The sequence below is a fragment of the Corvus cornix genome, chromosome Z (genome assembly GCF_000738735.6).
Source record: "Corvus cornix cornix isolate S_Up_H32 chromosome Z, ASM73873v5, whole genome shotgun sequence".
Classification (NCBI taxonomy): Eukaryota; Metazoa; Chordata; class Aves; order Passeriformes; family Corvidae; genus Corvus; species Corvus cornix.
The window spans coordinates 65,840,120-65,863,208 of record NC_046357.1 but is presented as its reverse complement, the minus strand read 5'-3'; the positions used below and the strand labels follow the sequence as shown (position 1 = coordinate 65,863,208).

Genomic DNA, 23,089 nt, shown 5'->3' with positions numbered 1-23,089 from the left:
TTTGAACTGATATCCATGTACAAGCTTCGGAGCTGGAACCCTTCCCTCAGCACCCATCGTTCCTCTTAGGGGCCATTAGAGGAATATACCTTTTAGCTTACCTGAAACATTAACAAGCATCTGTAGTTTCTGAGGGAATCATCCACTCACAGTCTATAGATCAGCCACAAGCACGCTTTGCCTCCTTGTACCCTTGAGTTCATGTTACCACTTGAGTTCACTGTTACCACTTCATGGTAACAAGTTCTGCACTGCCAGACACAGAAAAATACCAACCACACCCTCTAGTCTGGGGCTGTAGATGTTTACTGAAAACTTTAAGGAAAATTATTATGATAAATCTTCCTACAGAAAGCCTTGGCAGCAACTGGAAGGTAGTCTGATGTGTTTAAGACATCTTCCATGGCATTCAACAGCAGCAGTAGGATTTCCTATGGGTTCATGACTTACAGCCCAGACATTCTGCATGGCTGTATTCTAAATATCAAATTAAGGTCATATGAGGCAAGGACATCATTTCCATGGTAGAATAGCATTTTCAAACCATCTGGAAGAAGGAAGGGAATCTTACTCACACATTCAGCTCTGTGCCAGCTTTTTCTATTCATAGGACATCTAAGGAGCACTGCCAGATCTCAAAGTAAATCATTAATTTGATGTGTGCTTCAAAGGAAGTCACACCTTAGCTTTGTACTCTCCAAGTCCTTCCTTTACCTGCAGCGCTGTCACTATCTGGCCGGGACTCAGATACAAGCTGTTTTGATAACATGCAAGTATCAGGCACATGGAGCTAATTTTATGAAGGCTGTGCCACCTTGTCAGTTTACCTGGTGGCCAGGCATCGGTTTAAAATTAGACCAAATCTGGTCATGTGGGACTTTGTGAGGGAAAGAAACATCAGCAGAGAGGCAATTTCACTCTTAATGTTTTCGTTTTCACTGACAATTGGAGTATGTCATTCTGAAAACTTGCTCCTTAATTAAAAGCTGGAAAGAAACCCCAGGGGATAAGGATAGTTATCCTCCACCAACTGAAAGCAGGAGATGCCCAGTCAGGGCTATTAAAGTTGTTTTTGTCCACTTGTCTTCTTTGTATCTGGGACTGACCTATAATGACTTGTTTTAGTATTCATTCAGCAATGCTAGGACAACTGTGTGCATGCAGGAAATGTGGACAGTTTTCATTTCAGATGAGACATTGCTTACTTTAACTAGGGGCAACACCAATTTTTCACATTTCTTGCACTACTCAAAAGGAGCATGAGTGGGTTCACGGCTAGGCCTGAGCATCTTCAATGAGCTGGACACAGGGAATGCAGACATCCTGTTTGTTCACTTGCATGGGAAGGCCGGGGCTCACACTGATCTTCCCAAGCTGTCTTCAGTTCATGCAATTGTTTATCCACATCAGTCTTTGTTTTTAGCAGTGGTAACCTGTGTGAGTGGAAAGTTCATGCCTCTGCATAGCTCTTGTAGTATGGCTTGGCAATTTTACAGAAATCTGATAAGAGATTTCCCTTGGGTCTGTTAGGCCTCCATGGTTGTTTGAACCTGCATGCTTCACTGTCCCTTTTGTAAATACCTGGTCCTTGCTCTCCCTGGCACTGGAATTAAAAAATGTGGCATCTAACCAGTTCTCAAATTATCAGTCAGTTAATAAGTAGTGTGATAAACAGACTTTTTTTCTCTGAATAAAAAAGCTTATTCCATGAAGGACCTTAGACATATCTAACTAGAGTGGAAACTCTTCCTGCCTTCTCTACACCCAGAGCACCTTTTCCATGTTTCTTTTCTCTTCTGGTCTCTACCCAGGATTTTTCAAGACTCAAACTCAGAATTTGGCAGGTGCTGCAGACCTCCCTGTGGCAGAACCTTTCCATGGAAGAGGTGGCAACATCCTGATCTGGGCCTGAGTGAGGAGAAGAGGAAGAAACTTCAGCACAGATGACCCATGGAATAAGAAACACAGCTCTCTGGGAATTTGGGAGCCAACTACTGACCTGAATAGAGCTGCTTCCAACACTGCTCTGCATGTCAGGGAAAAACATTGACATTCCCAGGTGAGATACTGGGATCATTTCACCTTCACAGCCCACAAAACCCTTGCAAGTTCTTCCACATCTGTGTGGCCTTTGATGATCTCCTGATGGAAGAAGACAAGTAGATTATCGTCTGATGCACTTTTTCAGAGCAAAGTGCTGGATTGATGACAACACTTTAGAATAATGCTAGCAAGGTTATCCTCTGAGGGTTTTCCTTTATACTGAAGAAATGAAACACTTTTTGACATCAGCCTGCCAAATGGAGCCTTTATGCAAAATTCAAGCCACTGAATTCAGGCCACCCTCACAGACTTACCTCAGAATTTTGCAGCAAGACAGAAAAACATTTTTGGAGGTGTTGGGGTTTTAGGAGTTCTCCTAGTTTTTTTTCTGTTAAAGCAATTTTCCCCATACGTGTTGCTAGGGGGACAAATTGCTGGGTAGTTAAGAAAAACAAAAGAGCTAGCCATTGAAGAGGGGCGCATCTGGCTGCCCTTATGTTTCACCTGGGTGTGTGGTCAGTCGGTCCCAGCATTTGGACAGAGAGGGAGGCTGCTTTCTTCGCCTGCTTTTTCCTTCTGCCAGAGAAACCCCAGGATCCCAAGCCCGCCTTCCCTGCCCCGCTCGGAGCCGGGCCGTGGCCGCCCTGCCCCCACCGAGCCTTCGCTGCATTGTAGCCCAGCTCGCCCTGCCTGCCCAGACCTGCGGTGGGGTTCCCTGTTTGGATACATCTCGTCAGCCACCCGGGGTTTGTGCTCGTCCCTGCTGTTCCAGCCTGCTGTTCCTGAGGGTCCGGCCGGACACCGGGATCGGCTGCCCAGGGGTTTGTGAAGCCTTTGTCCCATCCCTTCCCGGGATCCCAGGCCGCCAGTGCCGCGTGCTCCCCGAGCTCGCTCCGGAGCGCCCCCTGCAGCCGCGGGGGAACCATCGCACCTGCCCTGCTCACCGGGAGCCGCCAGCGCCCCTGCCGGCTGCGAGCGGAACTGCACCCGAGGGGAAAGGGCCCGACAGCCGAGAGGGCTGGCACTGGGTTTGTGATTGTTTGCTGTTACTGCCATAGTTATTGTTTGTTTGCCTTGTTATACAGATATAGATACATAATAGTAAAGAACTGTTATTCCTATTTTCCGTATCTTTGCCTAAAAGCCTCTTGATTTCAAAATTATAATAACTGGGAGGGAAGGGAGGTCACATCTGCCATTCCAACGGAGGCTCCTGCCTTCCTTAGCAGACACCTGTCTTTCAAACCAAGACAGGAGGTAAACATGTAGCTGTCCTTATGACTAAGATTATCAAAAATACTCATAGCTCCTTCTGCAGTGCTCCTATATACAAATCTTTATTAGGGATGAGAAAATGACAAATGTATCCATTTGCCTTGGAAAAATGGCAGAAATCAACTGCAGTTCCACAATTCTGTAAGAAAGAGCAGACATCCAACCTGTTTCAGTATGCTAATGCCCCACAACCTGTGCTGTTTCTACTTCTGTACTGTAAACTGGGCACAGTGAAGGTTTTGGATGGGAAGGATTTGGGGCTGGAATTCCTGTCAAACAGAATATTCATGAGAAGCTATCCAAACAGTCACACTATTTCCCCATTTTGTCATCAAATGCATAAGGAAAACTGCCTCATCTGCAACTCTCCATTGCTTTCAAAATTCAGCCTGAGCAAGTTATACATCTTACTTAACATAACACAATCTCTTTTTGGATGAACTTCACCACATGATAAAAATGTTTTTAGCGGTAATATGGCACATTACAAAATTGGCACCTACTTGATTAAGATGCATCAAAAAATCTTACTCACTTTTTTGAACTAAGTGGGTGGCATATAACTTAATGCAGCTAATAGGGCTCTCTAAGTAAAATTATTTGTGTTCCTTACGTGGAAAACATTAACAGATTTTTTTTCAATCATTTCAGTAAACAAACATTAGGGAATTTTGCTAATAGCCTAATCTGTATTTAATTTACTAATTTGAAAATAACATGGATGACCTTTGTGAAAAATCTCTTAGAAATGCAGCTAAGTGTGTCGTTTTCCTCAATACTCAAACAGCATCCAAGTGAAGAATTTGCTCTATTCTGGCCTCATTCTACAAATGACTGAATGCACAAATCCAAGGGTCTGGATCCAGCACACTGTAAGATTAAGCTCTTCATTAATTTCTTCTCTACCATTACTACAGGCTTGCTGAAAAAAGACTTGATGCAAGTTTCCCTTAGAAGTCTTAAATTTGCTTGAAATGACAACTTTACTAGCATACAACATTAAGGAGAAAATGCTGGAAAAGTCTAGGTATTACAGTAAAGAAATCCCTTCTTTGTTAAAAGATGGAGAAAATAATTTAAAAGAAGAAAAAACAAATAGAAAGCTCATCCCAGTGTCATAGATATTGGTAGTACAGCAACTGCTCCTTTAATTTAAACACTGAAATTAATGACTAAATTAGATTCTGAGCTTTGAGAGGCAAGATGCTTTGAGAAGCATAGCAAAAAGAAAACACAATATATGGGATGAGGGAAAAACAACAAACTTTGCAAATAAGCCCACTTCAAAATAATATAAAAAAGGTGAAAAGAATTTCTGAATATATTTTTCTAACTAAAAAAGAAGACACAGCATTAATATATGCCTGACAATAGCTGAAAACATAGACTGCTAAAATAGCTGAGTCTCACTGGGACTGTGTTTAAATTCTGCTCAGTATTAGGAAATGCCTAAATAATGGACAGAGTTCAGGGGTGCATAATACATCTTGTTATAAAGAGCACCTGCCAAGACCATACTGGCCTATACTTCAAACATTTTCTACAATTAAAATACCTAAATCTAGAGGCCATCTGTTTCCTGCCTTTGCCTTTCTGAAATGCCAGAAGTTTTACTGTAAACACAGGTGAGCAAAATAAGATGCTGCCTGATTTTAAGGGACCTAAAGAATTTGCACAACAGCTGAAGTCTGGGCTAGCCACTTTTCAGGTCCCAGCCCCTCAATTAAAACTGATGAGAGAAGCAGTATCCTCTCTTCCTCTCCCAGTGGCAAGATGCTTACATGGGAATTCCCACACCAGACTGGGACAGCAGCTATCCATCCAGCAGCTTGAATTTGACAGTAACCAGTACCAGATGTTTCAGCCAAAGCATAATAAAATGCAGAGAGAGTAACTGTGGAGAAAACTGCTCATTTTTTCCCAGTTTCCTGTGCGTTCCTGGGCAAGGCACATATCCTGGAACATACAGCATCCCAAGAAATTAGTCTGGCTACTTAGAAATTTGCCAAAAAGTTGTTCAGATGGCAACCCTGACTTCGTGGCTGACTGGTGAAACAGAGAGGCTGTCCTTACTGCAGGTCCCTTAAAAGAAGTTGGATCCACATTTTAATTTTAGACTAATCGTGAAAAGTAAGGAAGGTAAAACAATTCTATAAATTCTAAAAGGGATTTTTTTTTTCTTATAAAGAGACATATTTTAAAAGTGCTGTCAGGTTAGCAGGAGTCTTGGAGGCTGGACATAGACACAGGAAACCACATCTGCAGGCAGAGTTTTTCCCTGGTGGCATTTGCACACCAGTTATTAAACCTGAGGATCACGCTGTGATCATCAAGTCAGGTGCTCAGTTGTTTGCCCCAGATACCCACTAAATAACAGCTCTGGAGTCCAGTAAGATGCAGCTCAGAAAGCTCTGCTTGTCTTGGGGTGTCTTTATGACGTGTATCCCCTATCAGCGCTCTATGCCCAGAAATGAATTTTGTGCCTTTCTGTGTCTTTAAAACTGGGTGCGAGAGAAGGAAAAAAAAAAGCCAAGCGAACTTTTCAAAAGCAGTTTTGGGCTCCAAGGTCACTGCTATCTCTCTCTGTGTGCTTCTACGGGGAGAAGAGCAGAGTACCTTTTTTGCTTTTCACCCTGATTTCAGCTCCTTTTCTCCAGAGGGAGACGGAGAGTTGAACTTTGTTTTCCTGGGACTTCAGTTCTTCCCTTCTTCTCTTCTGGACTGTTTCAACATCAGAACACATCTGGAGAATTTTCCACTGAGGCCCTGGAGGTGGGCCCACACCGACCCAGCTCCGAGGAGGAGGAGAGAGACCACACCTACAGAAGGACTCTAACATTTTCCCAGGTTTCTCTCCACAGAGAGAGGTTTTATTACTCAGCATTATTATCCTCTTCCTGTGTGTTTGTTAAATAAATAGTTTTTGTCTCTTTCACTTTCCTCCAAGGAAAACTTTTTTTTTCCCCAGCCTGGTGGGAGAGGGCTGGTTGTAACTTGCCTTCTATCAGAGGATATTTTCCTCCAAATTTGTCCAAACCGTCACATTCCCCATATTCCGGAGTATTCCCCATAGCACACCAGGCCCTGGAAGAGAATCTTCTCCATCAGAACGTAGATGTCTACGCACACATCTAAAACTCTGTGCCCTGCAGAAGATGTTGCACAACCCAAGGCTTAGGGTAAAATGGAAACTGTTGGCACCTGGGGCTTACCCAGACAAATGGGCAGGAGCAATCCTGTGCTCCTCTTCCCCATGACCTGGGCAGGGGATGTGAGGCAGCCCTGATTCAGGAGCTGTGCAGCTGCATTCCTGCTGCGCCTCTGCCAATCCCATCAGACATGCCAAGCAGCAATAGGCACATCCTTCGTTTTTCCAGCCGAGACACACGAAGCTCAGCTTTAGCTATGCTGGACCAGGAACACACATCTGCAGCTGAGCTCAGTGCAAACAAGGCCTGAAGATATATTTTCTTTTCCTCCTGTTTTCTTATTTCTTTGGGGGATCTCACAATGAATCAAAGTTACAGTTTTGCAGAAGTGCACAGAACATTTATTCAGTTTGACAGAAGCGTACAAATTTTTCAGAAAGACAAAAGGCACAAAACAAGTGCTGGTTTCTTACTGCCTAACACACAGAGAATCCCATGAACCTGAAAGCAGAAAGCTATCTGACTTCTACATGGGAAAGCAGTGGAGTTTCAGAAGGGTTCAGTTAACTGAAGCCTACTATTTATCCCCTTTCTTTTCACCAGTGAGATGGTTTCATCTGGTAAATTTTAATGCGTAAGGACACTTACTGAAATGAAATACAATTATTATACAATAACTAATTTAGTGCATCTCTGCACAGAAACTAGCAGTAGTATCAAAATGATAATAGGCTTTGGGACATGAAAAAACAATTACAATTATGCAATTATGCTCAGACCATAAAAAAACATCCCCTTCTGAGCAGTTCCTGAGCTAGAAGATAAGGAAAATGACCCCACAGCTAAGGGTATATAGCACATTTCAGGGAAGACTATAGCCATCATTCTTACATTACTGTCTTCTTGTGTTATATCACAACTGTTAGAAGGTTACTGATACACGCTCTGAAATCTCAAGTAGCAGACCCATCTCTCTTAGCTCATCCTTGTAAAATGAGGACTAGAGAAAATCAACACTAGCTTTCACAGTTCTTGGTGGCATCTTTACAATTTCAAAATGTTATGTCTCCCCTGCTACTCATTGCTTCTTGCAAAGCATTTGAAATCATGTCATAAATTAAAGATTATACAACAAGGCTTCAAAATAACTTACTTGCTATATTTATCATGGGGAAAATTTTGCATTTAAGATTAAATACTACCCTTAAAGCCAGAAGGTCATACAGAGAACAACTACAGATATTTAGAAAAGCAAACACAGTTATCTTTCAGAAGTGCTACTGAGATTAGAAAACAAGTCATCAGAGATAAACAATCTCCTCCTCTACTCTGCCTCCACTTTCTGCATCCTGCAGGTTCTCAGGCTGGTGGTTCAGCTGCAGTTCATCTACCTGTGGTGACTGGATGGACCCCTGGTTCGGAACACTTGTTTGGGGACCATGGGTCTGTGATGCATTCAGATCTGTAACACACAAGAGAAGGACATGTGACAATGCATTTTCTGCCACGCCCATGCCATTAAAAAGAGCAAATTCTGACTTTTTCACTAGCACCATTTTCTAGTTTGCTGCATCTGCCTAGAAAGGAAAACGCTACCCTAGAACAAATTCTACTACAGCCTAGTATAGACGGCACCTTACCCAAACTTAGTGAAATTAATAATAATAATATGTAGCCATACTTTACTAACCAGATACACAATGATGGAAAGACATAAATGAGGTCAGAACTGAGCTGGAGAGAAACACACAGCATATAATCAGTACCCTTAGTAATAAAAGAGTTGTAACATTAATACAGTTTTCATCATTACACAGAATTTTATTTGTAAGCCTTCCTTTTACGGATGAAAAGGAATCAACTCAGTAAACCCAGTTAAAAGTCTATATGGCTGTAACTTGTATTCAGCTTTTTCTACCAAGTTTATCTGTCCTTATTTGCACAAACTACCTACTCTGTTCTTGTCTTGATCCTTTTGGTGTGGTATGGAGAGAAACACTTGCACCCAAACACTAGAATGTTATTTCACAAGGATCTTAATTTGTTATCTTTCCAATTTTCTCCCACAAATGCAGAGAATCAGGTACTTGTTTTCCAGCATTGCACAATGAAGACTTTTGTGATGATCCATGTACAGCTTAAAAAACCAAAACAACATGACTACAGTTGAGTTTTATCCCTAGTCAGTATTCTGTAGCACTTGAGCCCTCAGGAGCTGCATCTCAGTAGCTGGCTTTTCTACATCTGTGTTTCTTCAAAGCAGTTTTACCATAAAAACAAGCTACTTGACAAAGAATGTCTTCCTTATGCATAGTGATGAGAAAGATCTGTAATGGATATGCTGCAATACTTTTCACTGTAATCTTAGCCTAACCAACCTTCATCAGGAAGGTTAAATTTTCATAAAGGACTCTGCAGAAAGAAGGGAAGCTTGGACAGCATGGTCATGCCAGAAGCACACAAACTGAGAACTGGGGTTCTTTGAGCCTTGATCATTCATGCAGAGCTGAAGAGACATTTCATGCTTGCTCTGGTCCCTCCTCACATGTATGTGCAATGAAAATCTATTACAAAGGAGCTTTTTGGGGTTTTACACACCATGTCACTTAACTGGTGGCAATTCATAATGACGCCTGCCCACATTTGGCATTCCCCTAACACATGTGACTTTCACCAGTCCTGTTCACAGAGGTAGGAGTTCAAGGCAAGACAAGCTTGCTGGCACCATGAAAAGCCTAGGCTCTCTGGCTGCTCCCTGGCATGGGGTGTGTGGAGCAGTGTGGGGTGATTATGCAACGGGCGTGTGGAAACACATCATATCACAGCCTCTGCCTTCAGCATCTTCTCCTCTTTGATACTCACCCAGCTGGGGAGAGCAAACAGGCTTTGGGGCTGCAGCTTCCAGCATAATGTTATTCTTGCTGCCAAGACTTCAGGGTCCATGGCAGGGGCAAGGTATTTATAAACAAGCTTAGTCATAGTGGGATGACACAGAATGTTACAAAAGTTAGTCTCCAGTTGTCTTTCTTTTACTGTTTTATACTGGATTAAGTTTCAGTCTGAAAATCCAGAGTAAGTCTTGACTGCAGATGAGTTATTTGCAATATGTAGCACAGCAGGATTTGACTCCCTAACTTAGTTGAACAGCCCTGATTTTTTAAAGATGAGGTCTGCATTTATTTCTTTCTGACAGTCATATTGGAAAAAGATTACAATTTTCAGCCCACAGAGGAAAGCAAAAATATGTCTGCCTGTCTTCATGAAAACTGGATACATTTGGTTTGTTTATTTATTAAAAGAGACCTACTAGCAGAAGTTTCTCAGGTTCTAAACACTTACATTTTGGGGTAATTTTACCCACATTAATATTCCTTTTAAGTCCTGTGAGTCTATTCACATTACCAAAGTTATGTGCATAAGAATACCAGAGAGTAAACACTTATTTGAAAGATCTGATTCCAAAGTTTATGAAGTACATAATTGGAGAAGCCTAATTACAAATTTGAAAATACACAGAAAATTAAGAGAAACACCTTACATGCAGTTATTTTCCATCATCAAAACTAAACAGTAATTGCTCCACCAATTAAAACAGTAGCTGTTTCCAAACCATTTCTCATTAACTGTTACAACTATAAGCAGCAGAGCTGAGCAGTGGAAACTGTCAGCATTCTGGGAAAATAAATCAGATTCTGTCACTATCAAAATAAATTATTTATCACTAGTTTAGCTGCTTTTTTATTCTTTTGGGGTTTTTTGTCTAAATATTTTGCATCGGGAAAACCTGAACAGCAGGAGAGCACCCTGGAGGTGAAAGTTCAGCTGCTGCTGGGGTGGCAAGTGGCTTCAGGCTGGAAAGGTTGTGCTTAATCCAACTGAGGAGAGAAGGGGCTGGTTTTGGATGCACTTCAGGTGGCACTCAACACAGACTCTGCCTAATAAAAGCACAATGTGTCCCCAAGGCCAACACACTCAGCTTGCCATCGGGGAGGGTGGCTGCTGTCTCTCCACCTGGTGCCATGCTGGAAGCAGCTGAGCCAGGAGACGAGCTGGTATCACAGGCGGCAGTGTGATGTGCCCCGAGAGCAGATGCATGTGAAGTGTGGAGGAAGTGCTAGAAATGGTAACAACAGTTTCAGGTGAAGGGAGAGTGGGAAAAGTGGACTGAACTGCCAGTCAGCCTTGGTTCTTGTAATGTAGAACAGTGACAGCAGCCAAGAAGCACCTCCTGAGCGCTCTGGTACAGCATGGGGAAACGAGTTACCCTTATCACCAAGCAGGAGAAAGGTGGGAGGAATTTAAATGCTCTCCCAAAACAGGGAGGAAATTTCTGAAACCAGACTTGAAAACATCAGCTGCTGTCTACTAAAGAACTCTGAGATTTGAGGATGCTCAATAAAAATAAAAAATGAAAACAAACTGACTATTTGTGCAGACAGCAAGGCAAAGGGGCTGCTGCCAGAAAGTGCCATGCAAGAAGCTCTCCCATGCTCCCCTGGCAGCTGGGGCACCCACGGGAGCTCCCCAGTCCCTCTCCAGGCCCGTTCTCTGCTGCACTGAAGCAGATGTCAGAATTCACTACGGATCAAGACTCAGGTAAGTATGGACCATTGGCCTTTCATGAGCCCCCTTCAATGTGATTGTAGTTCACCTGTCGACATCAGCCATAAAATGAGTTCTGTGTTATTCCCTTTGTTTAAATTCAGCACGCACTTACATTTTTTTCTGCTCCCCTCCAAACTACCGAGGGCTGCTCCCTCTGGAGGCTGTGTTTGGCTCAACAGCGCGCCCACCAGACTAGCACTCACATCAGCAGCACCCAGCAAAAGCCGGGTATGGCCCCTGCCCACACCACACCTGCCCGGGCTGGGCTCTGCCTGCTGCCTTGCTCCCACACCCTCGCACAGAAAGGACAAACAAAAGGACTGTACTTGGCCGTAGCCATCCACTTGCTCATTTACACTGTTATTCTTTCACAGTTAAGTAAGTGCAGAAAATACTCCCTGAGTATTTCCAAAACTTTAACAGAACTGAGCTGTAGCTCAGGTCCTTCCACAGACTACTCTGACACAGCTTTCTGCTTCCTCCCACTTCTGCACCAGCCAAGAGCTGTCAGCATCTCTCTGCACCCTGGACCCCAGAATTTATGTGCAAACTGAAACCCCCTTTACCTGTTTCTCACTTATATAAAATATATTTCTCCTACGATATTCCAGGTAACTTCTTCCTTAAGAGCAAGCCAGATCTGCAGCTGCATAATGGATACCCTGGGCAACAGGGAACAACAGACCAGAGAAATCCATTTTCAATGTTGGGCTGGTCAAACACCCAAGGCAAAAGGGGTGTGCTTCAGGCTGGTGACCAAATGTAATCTGTGACAGCACTTCAGCCTTTTGGGGACATGTAGCCTGTTCAGCCCAGCAGTGCCACACCTCAGCACAAAATACCCTTAAAGTACAGCTTTTACTCCTTTTTATCTCAGCTAAGACCATTTCATTAAATAAAGAAACCCCAGGCATTACCTGCAGTCTTCCCCACCAATTTTTGCAAAAGGAGTTGGAGGCTATTTCTAACAAATTCTTGATCCAATCACAAATTGTCTTATTCAAACAGATACTGTCAAAGTCAACACTAAAATTAGAATTTTTTCCCCATTTTCCTTGAGTTTAGGTCTGGTACCATGAGGACAAGCATCAGGAAACTGCAGAGAGGCACTCTACTCTTCCCATACCTTTTTAGACCACCTCAATATACCAACAATGGCAGGCCTGTCATATGTGGGATCAGTTCTCAAGGGAGTTTATAAGAGGACCTCAGTTTTCCAAGCAGGGTCGGGGTCCACACTCTGAGAAACGACAGCTCCTGGCTAAAAGCATGGTACTGTTGTAGGGAAAGGGGGAAAAAAAAAAGTAGCATTCTGCATCCTTACTACCCTACCTTTTCCACAGCACTAAGAGACAAGATTAGTAGTATCTCACAAACTGCTGAGAAGGTGAAGGACAAAGGAATGGTATTTGCAGGAATCTGAAATCAATACATATCAAAACAAACAAAGCCCATGTACCTGGGGGTGCAGGGGATACAAAAGCCAAGTAAACAACTCATTAGTCACACTGATTCTCACCTCTTGTCTGTTGTCATAGAATGTAAGCACTTCCACATCAAATAAATGCCAGATTTTCTCCTTCACCCCCCCCCCCCACCCCTCCTCTCCCTCACCCAGGATCACAGCTCTTAACGCAAGCCTGGAGTGCCCACAGTGACGATTATGGGAAGGACAGGAGAACATTATCAAGGCACTAGGAAACACTCCAGGCAAAAAACCTCTCAAATCTCTGTGTTTTGAACAGAAAAACCTTAGTGTTTCTCCTTCAGCTCTGACCTTGTTTTCACAGCATCACAGGATAATTCAAGTTGGAAGGGATCTCAGAAGGCCTCAGATTCAAACTCCTCCTTAAAGCTGGGTTAGTTCTGAGGTCAGGCCAGGCTGGATACTTTTACTTCTTAGCTGTTTCTAAAAAGGAAGGGGGGGGGGGAAATAAAAGGCGGGGGGGGGGGGGGGGAGGGGCGGGGATGGAAGGAACACACCACACGAATTTTGCAGACAATTACCTTGCTGTGACTTTCCAAGATCTGTCACATTGAACCTCTTTACAAAATAGAATTGCATTAAATGAAGAGTTATTTATGCCACTTTTAGCAACAAGTATGTTAAAGAGTCTCAAACCCACTAATCTTCTGAAATAATAAACAGAGTTAGGTTTTGGTTTTACATGTACCTATAATAACTGGTACCAAGTTCATCTGGACTGACAGCTGACACATCAGCTTCAGGACACAGCTATTTGAAATGGCAGAGCTGCTCTATTTAATCCCCATACTGGCACTCATGCATAATGCAAAGCACAAGCAGACACCTAAAAAACAGTGCTAAGTCTACCCGGTCTGGGATATTCAAAGGAATTCAAGGGAACAGGCTCTCATTTGCCATTATTCAATAACAAACAGCAGCCTAACTCCCATGGGCTCCACTGAAAGTCCCCACTGGCAAATCCCGCGGCACCTCTTTGTCTCTAATGATGCTCCCAGTGGTTTCCATGCAGATTCATTAGCAATAGAGAGCCGATTAGCCAGGGAACTCCAGGCACCTCAGCCTGTCTTCCTTTCCTCACCGTGAAAGACACCATGACCAGTTTTGATTGCTTTTTTTTAATGCCTACTAAGACTTGCCCAAATTGTGATGGATTTTCCATACTGCAGGTTCAATTGTTTATAGCTGGTGGAAGAAAGGGAATACCATGCAGCAGCACTGTGCGCCTGGAACACCACAGCATTACCCTGGAACGACCAAGATACTGCTGCTACCGTTTTAGAGCAGAACACTTGCTATAGAAAAGTCACGTGTAAGCCTTGAAGATTTGAGGACAACTCCCAGCAGTTTCACTGGCAGTTGAGATCCCACATACCATCAACAAATTAGGCCCTTCGCACCTCAATAAAGCTGATTCACAGCAGGAACTGAATTTGGTATTGGGTCTCAAAAAAACATGGGGAAAAATATTTTGACCCTACAGCTATCAAGGGAAGAGGAGCCTAATCCATTTCCCAGCTGACTGAATAAGGCAAGAAAATCAGTCTGGGAATTGTAATGCTGTTATTTACTTTTGACCAGCCCAACCCTGTGAAAAAGCAGCAGCTGCATTTCTTAGACAAACAAGCACCTTCATTAATAAGAGATCTTTACACAAAAAGCAGATGAGGAATTATTTCATAAGAGATCCTGCACTAATTAGTCTTAGCAGCTTTTGGTGCATTTTTTATTACAATACAGAGAACAGAAAGAATTCCATCTATGATGAATAAGGTCTGCAACATAACTCTTCTCTACATCTGTACTCTGGATTTTTGATCATGGTAAAATTACTGGGAATGCCATTATTCTGCATGTTTCTGCTCTTTGTGTAGTTGTTGGCTTAGGTAAAACAATGCAGTTCTGTTTTCAGGTTTTGTCTCATAATTCTTCAGAGAAGTTTGGTCTAGACAATTTGGACCAAATTCTTGGCTAACACAAAATACACATTTATTCCACCGAAATGGCATTTATCATAAAATTCCAACTCATACTTGTCTTAAAGCTCCAAGTTTTGGAGTAATGTGATGATGCAGTCATCTTGCTTTTATTAAGACCCAGTAAACATACTATTTCTAACACTGGTGTTTACCAAAGAAAATATTTTAACACCAACGCAAGCTCAGACACCGACAGTGTCACTTTAACACCAAATTCATAGCATGATGATTAAAATTGATTAGGTTGATTAAAATTTTAACCTAGTTACATGGCTATGTTATCAGTTGCATTGGTTTTTAAAGCACAAGGGTTCTAAGCTATTTTTGGCATGCTGTTTTTCTAATGCAGATCAGTAAGAGACACTTAAAAATAGGTCTGACTTGAAATCATAACTTGTCTGTGCATTAAATACCCACAGTCTCACCTTGGCAGGGCAGACTGCCTCACAGCTGTCTGCTTCTGCTTAATATTAATTTATTTAGGTATGAATTCCCTATTAAACTGTCTTTGTGCTAAGCTTTGAAGCTTTAGATGGTCAATTACAGACAAACACGTGGTCCGACAGGTATTCTACTAACAACGAACACATGTTTTATTGACCTACTTCTTTTCCAGCTCATTAAACACAGCTGCACTCAAATGATCAAGAGGAAAGAACCATAAAACTCCAAGAACACCCTTCCTACACAGGATTACAAGGAACGTGACCAGCTGCTGCCGCGGGGCCACTGCCCCACCCAGGACAGCAGCACACCTACACAGGGCACCTCTCCAGGGGCAGGGCAGCTCGCCTGCCCACTGACAGCAGCAGTGGGGAAGCATGGGAAACCCCCACAGCCTCCTCTTTTGGGTGTCCAGTGTGGGTGTGAATGAAGTGGGCTGCAACCACTTCTTCCTAGCCCATCATCTGCAGAAGCCGTTTGGCCAGCAGGCTGAAGTCAAAACAAACTGCGATCAGTAGGGAACACTCCTGCTTGAATGTTTGATGGAGAAACAGAAACCCCACAAAGCTACAGACCCAAACTTCCAAGGACTCAAGGGACAATGAACCAGCTCCCCTTTCTGCTGCCGGCCAGCACGTCCCCACACTTCCCTCACCCACTGTCCCAATTTGCACCCTGAAGATAAAACACTGTATTAAGGCTTTATCTCCTTTCCTCTTGAAAAGAGAAACAGCTAGCATTAACCCTGAAAAAACAGTCTCTGGAACATGAAGTCATTCCCTTTGAAACAAAAGGGGACATTTACACATCAAAACTCTTATTTTGAGCTGTTACCACAGACAGATGTTAGTGTGTTGATTAACTCTGCCTCATATTTTATGGACGCTCTTTGGTTGTAGGTTGTTTTGCTGGGTTTTTTTCACTTTGAAATAAACATAAAATCAAAGACCTTGGCAAAAAATCAGTCCCCAGTATTTGGCCAGTCTTTCAGGTGCAACATAAAGAAGTGTGCTCTGGACTTTGGCAACCATTTTCTTGCATAGCAGAAGAGCACAGCTCTGTTACAAAAGCCAAAAGGGGGAGGTAATTTATAAAACGCTCAAGTCTCCTCCTAAGCACTTTGGTTTTATAGGGTAATTTCCCAACAACAGACCAGATCCACCACTTCTTACTCATAAAAGCTGCTGAGATCAAAACTCAAAGAGAGTAGCAGAAGAACACTAAGTCAATATACAGAATTGCTGCAGAAGAAAAAATCAGGCAGAGCACCTGTTTCAAATCAATTACATGCTAATCTTACCCTTTAATAGAAGCTGCTGATGTTGATTAATACAGGAAAAAATACAGGCATTACTACAAGAGTGAGCATCTGAGAGAAGCCTCTTATCTCAGAGTCACAAAGATACTTGTTCTCTCTTGAGCTCAAAACTGAGGGAAATATTCACTAATTTTTCATTGCAGTTTGAGTATTAGCACAGCCATTTCTATTTATTTCTTGCAGGAAGTATATGTGCTGATGTTTTCTTCTTGGAGTCCTTGAAAAAATCAAGAAAAAACTTGAAAGTTCCACATTTCCCAAATTTTGCATTGTAAGCATAGGAATTTTCAGTATGTGATTGAATATTTTGAAATGAATGCCCTTTTTAGTTGTTTGCTAAAACGTCTGTGAACATGTAACTGCTATAAAAACAGTTTGCATAAAAGGTAAAGGAAAAATTGTACATCAAAGCCATAAAACCCCACAATTATTAAATAAGCATGTGCTGCCATCCCTTCAGCCAAGTGCTTTCCATGAGTGCATGGAGAGCACTTGGATGCATTTTCCTTACTTCTGCTCCTGCTTCTCCCTGCTATGAGCAACACTGGTCTTACCTTTAAGCCCAAATTCATCACCTCCTCCTCCTACCTCACCTTTACTACAAGTTTTAAAACACCCGCCTGTATTCATTTTCACTTTCAGATCTAAACTGCCTGTGTTTAATGCAGGAGCCTTCTTCAGACCTGCATCCCCTCCCCAGTGGCACTGTGCTTCAGTGGCAAGTTGCTCTGCACAGAAGACAGCTTCCCTGCAGTTTTCCTGTCAGCAACAACTATCCTTCAATTTTCAAGTTCAATTAATAAAGAGAAAAAAAAAATCTCTTTTCATCCTTGCCAAATACACTGCTTTCCCTGTCTGCCATATATTCTCTATCATGGAATATATTCAATGATTTTTAAAGTACAGGGGTTTGGTTTTTTGTACAACAGACCTTAAACAAATACAGAAAAATCAGGTGAGTGTTAGAAGTCTTCCAATTTGATTAAACTAAAACCAACTTCCACACCAGCACCAAGGCTCCTCCTCTCTGCCAAACTAAAACTTTACACCCAAAAGAAAATCTTCAATAGCATCTGGCAAGGGAGCAAAAGACAGACAATCTACCCCCATGCCTCAATTAATATTTAACAGCAGATGACGCTGAGAAGGTTTCATATTACTAACGCTTCATTATTTTTGCACAACATGCTACAGGCCATTTCTTGGAATATGTACAGTATTATACTAAATAATTAAAATGAGATTGTACTTTTCAAAATAAGCCAGACAGATACACTTGGTAATTCAGCTACATGATTTTATAGGGTGTGTTTGCATACCCAGTATCTTGTAATATTTGGTCATCTATAAACAGCTTGTCTCATCTATTAGGATGCATTATTTCTTCACACTAGGGCATCTATTTCAGGCTGCAACTTCATTACAAAACACATACAAAATATTTTAATGTACTAAAGCAGGGCACTGTAGCCAAGTCTCCACCCACACTGAGATCGCATTTCCCAAGGAAAACAAAGACCTCCCTCTTGACATCAAACAACCAGCAAGACTGTTGTTTTGTGGCTCTTTTCATGAGAGATCACCTCTTTCCCTGAAGACTTGTTAAGTCACAGCTGCACAACCCTGAGCTGGAGCTCAGGATACAACTCACTATAAAGCAGTTGTCTGGCTAAAGACCCTCTGCCCATGGTTTTCTGCTTTGAAAAGTTCTCCTTTCATCCCTCTACTTCCCTGAAACCTCTACCTACTGGAAAAAACATATCTAAGTAAAGAATAAATCTGCATAAAAGGGAGATCATCCACAAGATTCCAATTTCACTGATGCCACTAATTCTGCTGATCCCACAAACCACTGCACTGAAGGTGGTGGAACCACAAATGTGAGAAAAATGAGGAAGATTTAGCCATCATCCTATGGCTGCTTAAGAAGTCTGCAGACAATGAAAGCCTGAGTGTGGTGTGCAGATTTACACCAACACCAGTGGCACCTCAAAAGGGGCAGGCAATCTCTTTACTCCATTCATAACCTTAAAGATGTGCACGATTTTAAACTTCCCCCCACAAATGAATGAACTCTAAAGAAGATATTAGAAGGAATAAAATCAGACAGGCATTACACAGGATAGGCATTACTTATATTAATGTACAAGATAAAACCAGAATATCATTAGCTGCCTTAATTAAAAGGTTATGTAATAGTGCTGCATCTACTGTGGTTATTTTCAGAAATGAGGAAAGTGTTTTGAGATGAGAAGATCACTAACAGAACAACAAAACCTGAGTGCTACAGAGGTGAAAATCAAGTGTTACTCGAAATATACTAATTGCAGATGACATATAATGGCATATTTTTCACTTTGGTATCACACTGCCGTGTGATTTAGTCCCTTTTGCCATTTGCTTTAAACAAACCACAGCATTATTCCCAAGAGGAAAAAAAATACTTCCTCTCTAGTTCATTTCCACCAAGTATCTCAGAGACACTGACATCTTTCAGCAGAGCATGAAACTCAGTGTTTTGTGGGATGGAGAAGAGGCAAATTTGCTGTTGCCTGTTGCAGAGTTAAAAGTAAGAGCTTAATTGTTCTGATAAAGCCATGAAATTTTGAACTTGGAAGATGCTGGTGCTGATGCTGCTCAACTTCATATTCTTATATATTTCCATTTAATTTTTTTCTCATAGCTTACAATGAGCATCGAATGGGCTCTGTGCTCCCCTGTGTAGCCATCCACACTAAGAGTAGAAGGGATATGTTGAATACCCTTCAAAAAAAGCAATTTAAAATTGTTCTCAATGTGGCATATACTCAATTAGAAAAGATAAAAAATTTAAAGCAGCTCAATATGTCACACCTGCTCAGGAAGCTCCCCAGCAAACTGGGAGCTCCATGAGTCATATCATCCTTTACTTTTTAAAGATTTCCCTCTTTCCCTCTTCCCAAGTGAAAGAAAAACAGAAAGAATTTGCTCACTGGGTGGTACAGTGAAAAAAATGGCGCTATTAAAAATATTATTAAATATACCAGAAAAAAATTAAAATAGGTTGACAGACATCTTCACATGCAATTATGCAGGTGGTAAGGGGTGGCCTGTCACTGACTCCAAAGGATGCTGTTATAAAGTGTGTGCTGTATGGGACACAGTTATGTTCCAGCTCAGATGAGACAGATGTACTCAGGAGTCCTTTCAGCAACAATAATATAAAAATTAACTCACATATGCAGAACTGTGGTGACTTTTTTTTTTTTTTTTGGGGGGGTGGGGTTTGCTAATCATTATTTAACAGGTTCCAAGTGATGAAAGCAATCTTACTCAACAAAGTCCTCAGCATAGGCTCCCATTAGCTACCTCTAGCACTGGCAGCAGTAGCTATGCTATCTGAGTAAGGCCCTGAGTTACTGAGATTTGCTCCTTGCCAAGATCCAGTCTTGAGTTGTAAGCATAGACAAACAGCCTGTACCACTTCAGATGGCTTTTTAACACTGTAGTACAAAGCATATTTCATCACATGGTTTTTATCACACTTGCATTGCACACAGTTTTACATTGTATACCTCTCCTGACTGCAACAAATTCACCTTAACACAAATATAAGGAAAGAACCAGGCCTATTGTTCTCAACCTTCCTGATGCAAACATGGAGCAGGTACTTTATACAATGTCATTAGGCCATAACTTATGTTAAGGCAGCCTTAGTGGTAGTTTAACCCCAGCCAGCAACCAAGCCCCAAGCAGCCCCTTGCTCACTCTCCTACCAAAAGGATCGGGGAAGAGAATCAGAAGGGTGAGAGCTGGAGAACTCATGTGTTGAGAAGAAGACAGTTTAATAGGGAAAGCAAAGGCTGTGTACACAAGCAAAGCAAAACAAGGAATTCATTCACTGCTTCCATGGGCAGGCAGGTGTTCAGCCATTCCAGGAGAGCAGGGCCCCATCACACATAATGGTGACTTGGGAAGACAAAACTCCATCCCTCCAAATGTCCCCCCCTTCCTCCTTTATCCCCCCCTTTATACACTGAGCATGGTGCCACAGGGTCTGGAATATCCCTTTGGTCAGTTGGGGTCACCTGTCCTGGCCGTGTCTCCTCCCAGTCTCCTAAGCACCCCCAGTCCCCTCCCCAGTGTGGCAGTACCAAAAGCAGAAACAGCCTCGGCTCTGTGCAAGCCCTGCTCAGCAACAGCAAAAACATCTCTGTATTATCAACCCTGAGTTCAGCACAAATCCAAAACACAGCCCCATGCCAGCCACTGAGATGAAAATTAACTCTACCCCAGCTGAAACCAGCACATAGACAAAAAATGTGCTGTTCTAAATGCCATCTAAATTAACAATGGGAAACCAAAGCAAATGAATCTGATACAAAGTTTTAAGAATAGGTTCAACAGAGCAATCACCATTAGCATAATCTGCCTTAAGGAATAGGAAGGAAATTTCATATAAACTTTTATGGAGTTATAGGATACTACATATTGTTTCCGGAATATTTGCTTTTTCTATTGCAAATTAAATATTTTACATCTCTAGAAACCACTTATTTTATTGAAAGCTGCTATAAATTATTTTTCCAAAATCAAAATATCTCATTTGCTTATATACATACACGTATATCTGTCCTTTAAAAATATTTAAATGACATTAGTCAAATAGAGTCCTACTTTTGCTCCCTGGGTTTGCATTTGGCTGTTTATGAAGATCACAGGTTTTCCTATGTTCCCCATAAAGATTTAAACTACATTTTTCACTGCATCCTGTGTACAGATCCTTCATACTAAATGCCTGAGGTAAAACCCTCCCACAATGAAGTTTCAGTGGTTTTCCAGATCTATCACTTTTCAATTCTATTTCTGTAGCTACAACATCTGAATAAATAAAGTTAGGGTAGCAGCAGCAAACAATGCTGTTCACTTCAAAGTTTAAAAGAACTAAAATTGCACTGATTCCTGAAATCAAAGAGGTGAATCCATAGGTAAATCCTTAGGCATCACTTTGGCTAGTTAACCTGACATGTCAATTAAATGCAAGATTAATTAATTCAATTCTCAGTCTAGTCTGACACAAAACCTATACTTCCCCCTCATTCCTAATTAGCCAAAGTACTTGTTTCTTTCATGCAGATAATTTCATAACGATTACTGTAAAGCATTAACACATTTTTCTTTCAATCATATTTTCCTCCTGTTGACTGACACACCTTTCCTAGCGAGTTTACTTATGCCAGTTTCAGCTTTGTGGGAACTTGCCTGAAGGTCTTTAGTAAAGTTCCCTCCCATACACATAAAACAATGATATATAATCATGATGTTAGCTATGTGGAGAGACCTATGTCTTACCTTAGGAAATATGAATGGAAAATTATGCACTGGAGGAATGTAGCCATTTCCATTTCTGTATATTTATGAAGCTTAATTGAATAGTACTTAACATATGGTAGAATGCAGTGTGATTAATTCCTTGGAAACTAGTTCAGATGGTGCTCCTCTTTAAATAATTTAAGGGGGTTTTTTGACAGAGCAGACTTCTTACAAAATACCTAATAATTCTGGGAAAATTAATCAAACCCAAGAAATTCCTTTTGTGTACACACAAAATGTTAACTATATATTAGGTCTGGCCATGTATGTATGTGGTACATGGCTATATGCAGTAAACCATACTCAGTATTTGTTTCTTAGTTCTAGGTTGACTAATTATTTAAGGATGTTTTTTTGAAAGATGATTATGAGACTTTATACACAAAGCTGGTCGGAAAATGCACAAAAATGCCATGAAACATTCATCCACATGAAAATATTGACAATTTCAGCTAACTTTCAAGTTCTTTCCCTCACTGCATTTCAGTTCGTTGTCCTTCAAAGTGATTGCAAACCGACTATATCCTGCAGAGGTGTCAGAAAGTGGAGGCACAAGGTTGGAGATCTTCTTAAACTCTGCTAAACTCTCTGGGGAAGAAACATGCCCAAAAACACTCAAGAAAAAGGAAACCAGTTTCCTTTTACAAAATGTTTGTATTGTTCAATTTGATTGACACTGCTTTGGAACAAGCGATTTGCTTAATTTCCATATGCAGAGAGCCCTTTGGGGAAGCTTAGCACTCTTCTCATTCCCCACTCCCTCCCTGTACAGTAGTCCTGATGCATGACAGAAACAAGTCTGAATCATGCAGACTCGTGCACTCCATGATCAGAGCATAAAATTCTTGTCACCTTTTGAATCACAAATGCAACTATGGAATGTGATGTCACATCTCTCTGGGGGGAGGCTTCCAGCCCTGCCTGCTCTAGCAATGCAGTGGTGGGCTTCACAGCATCATCTGAACCATCAGAATGCTGCAAGGATTTGCTTCGCTCCTTTGCATAAGGTGTCTTGTGGCACTACCCAGGCAGTAAATGCACATTTTGCCAACACGACTTCATCAGAGAGACTTACACTGGCCTCCTGGGCAGGCTCTGTAGCCAGAGCTGGTCCCCAAGAGTGCTGGGACTGTCCCACTGCCCTGTTACCACGGCAAGATAAGGATGTCTACGCAGGATGCATTGACACCAGCCAAACACAAAGCTGGTCCATTGTAGGTGTCTTAGAATCAGTTTATCTTAGAATCAGTGCAATTAAACTGGTACAAGCCAGTTTAATTAAAACAGATGCTCTCATGTGGGCTCAATAGAAAGTATCCTGGTTAGCTTGTATCTGTATGTTCGCCAGTGCAAGCTTTTGAGAGGTTTAAACCCACATATGTGTTCCTTCTCAAATTTGCACTAGCTTAGCTAACTTATAACTAAAATGACAACCGCA

General features: G+C 41.8%; 1 protein-coding gene across 7 annotated transcripts in view; it reads right to left on the bottom strand.

Annotated features, from left to right (window-relative positions):
- Window positions 1–6,845: 6,845 nt before the first annotated feature.
- ARHGEF28 (Rho guanine nucleotide exchange factor 28) overlaps window positions 6,846–23,089 on the bottom strand; it is a 118,512-nt gene continuing 102,268 nt past the window's right edge. For 6 of the 7 annotated variants that reach the window (XM_039567389.1, XM_039567391.1, XM_039567390.1 and 3 more), the window contains one exon: window positions 6,846–7,929. In XM_039567389.1, the coding sequence (XP_039423323.1) occupies window positions 7,769–7,929 (161 nt within the window). In that variant the 3' untranslated portion in view covers window positions 6,846–7,768. The remainder of the gene's footprint in view (window positions 7,930–23,089) is intronic. The other variant, XM_039567393.1, reaches the window with a different exon arrangement.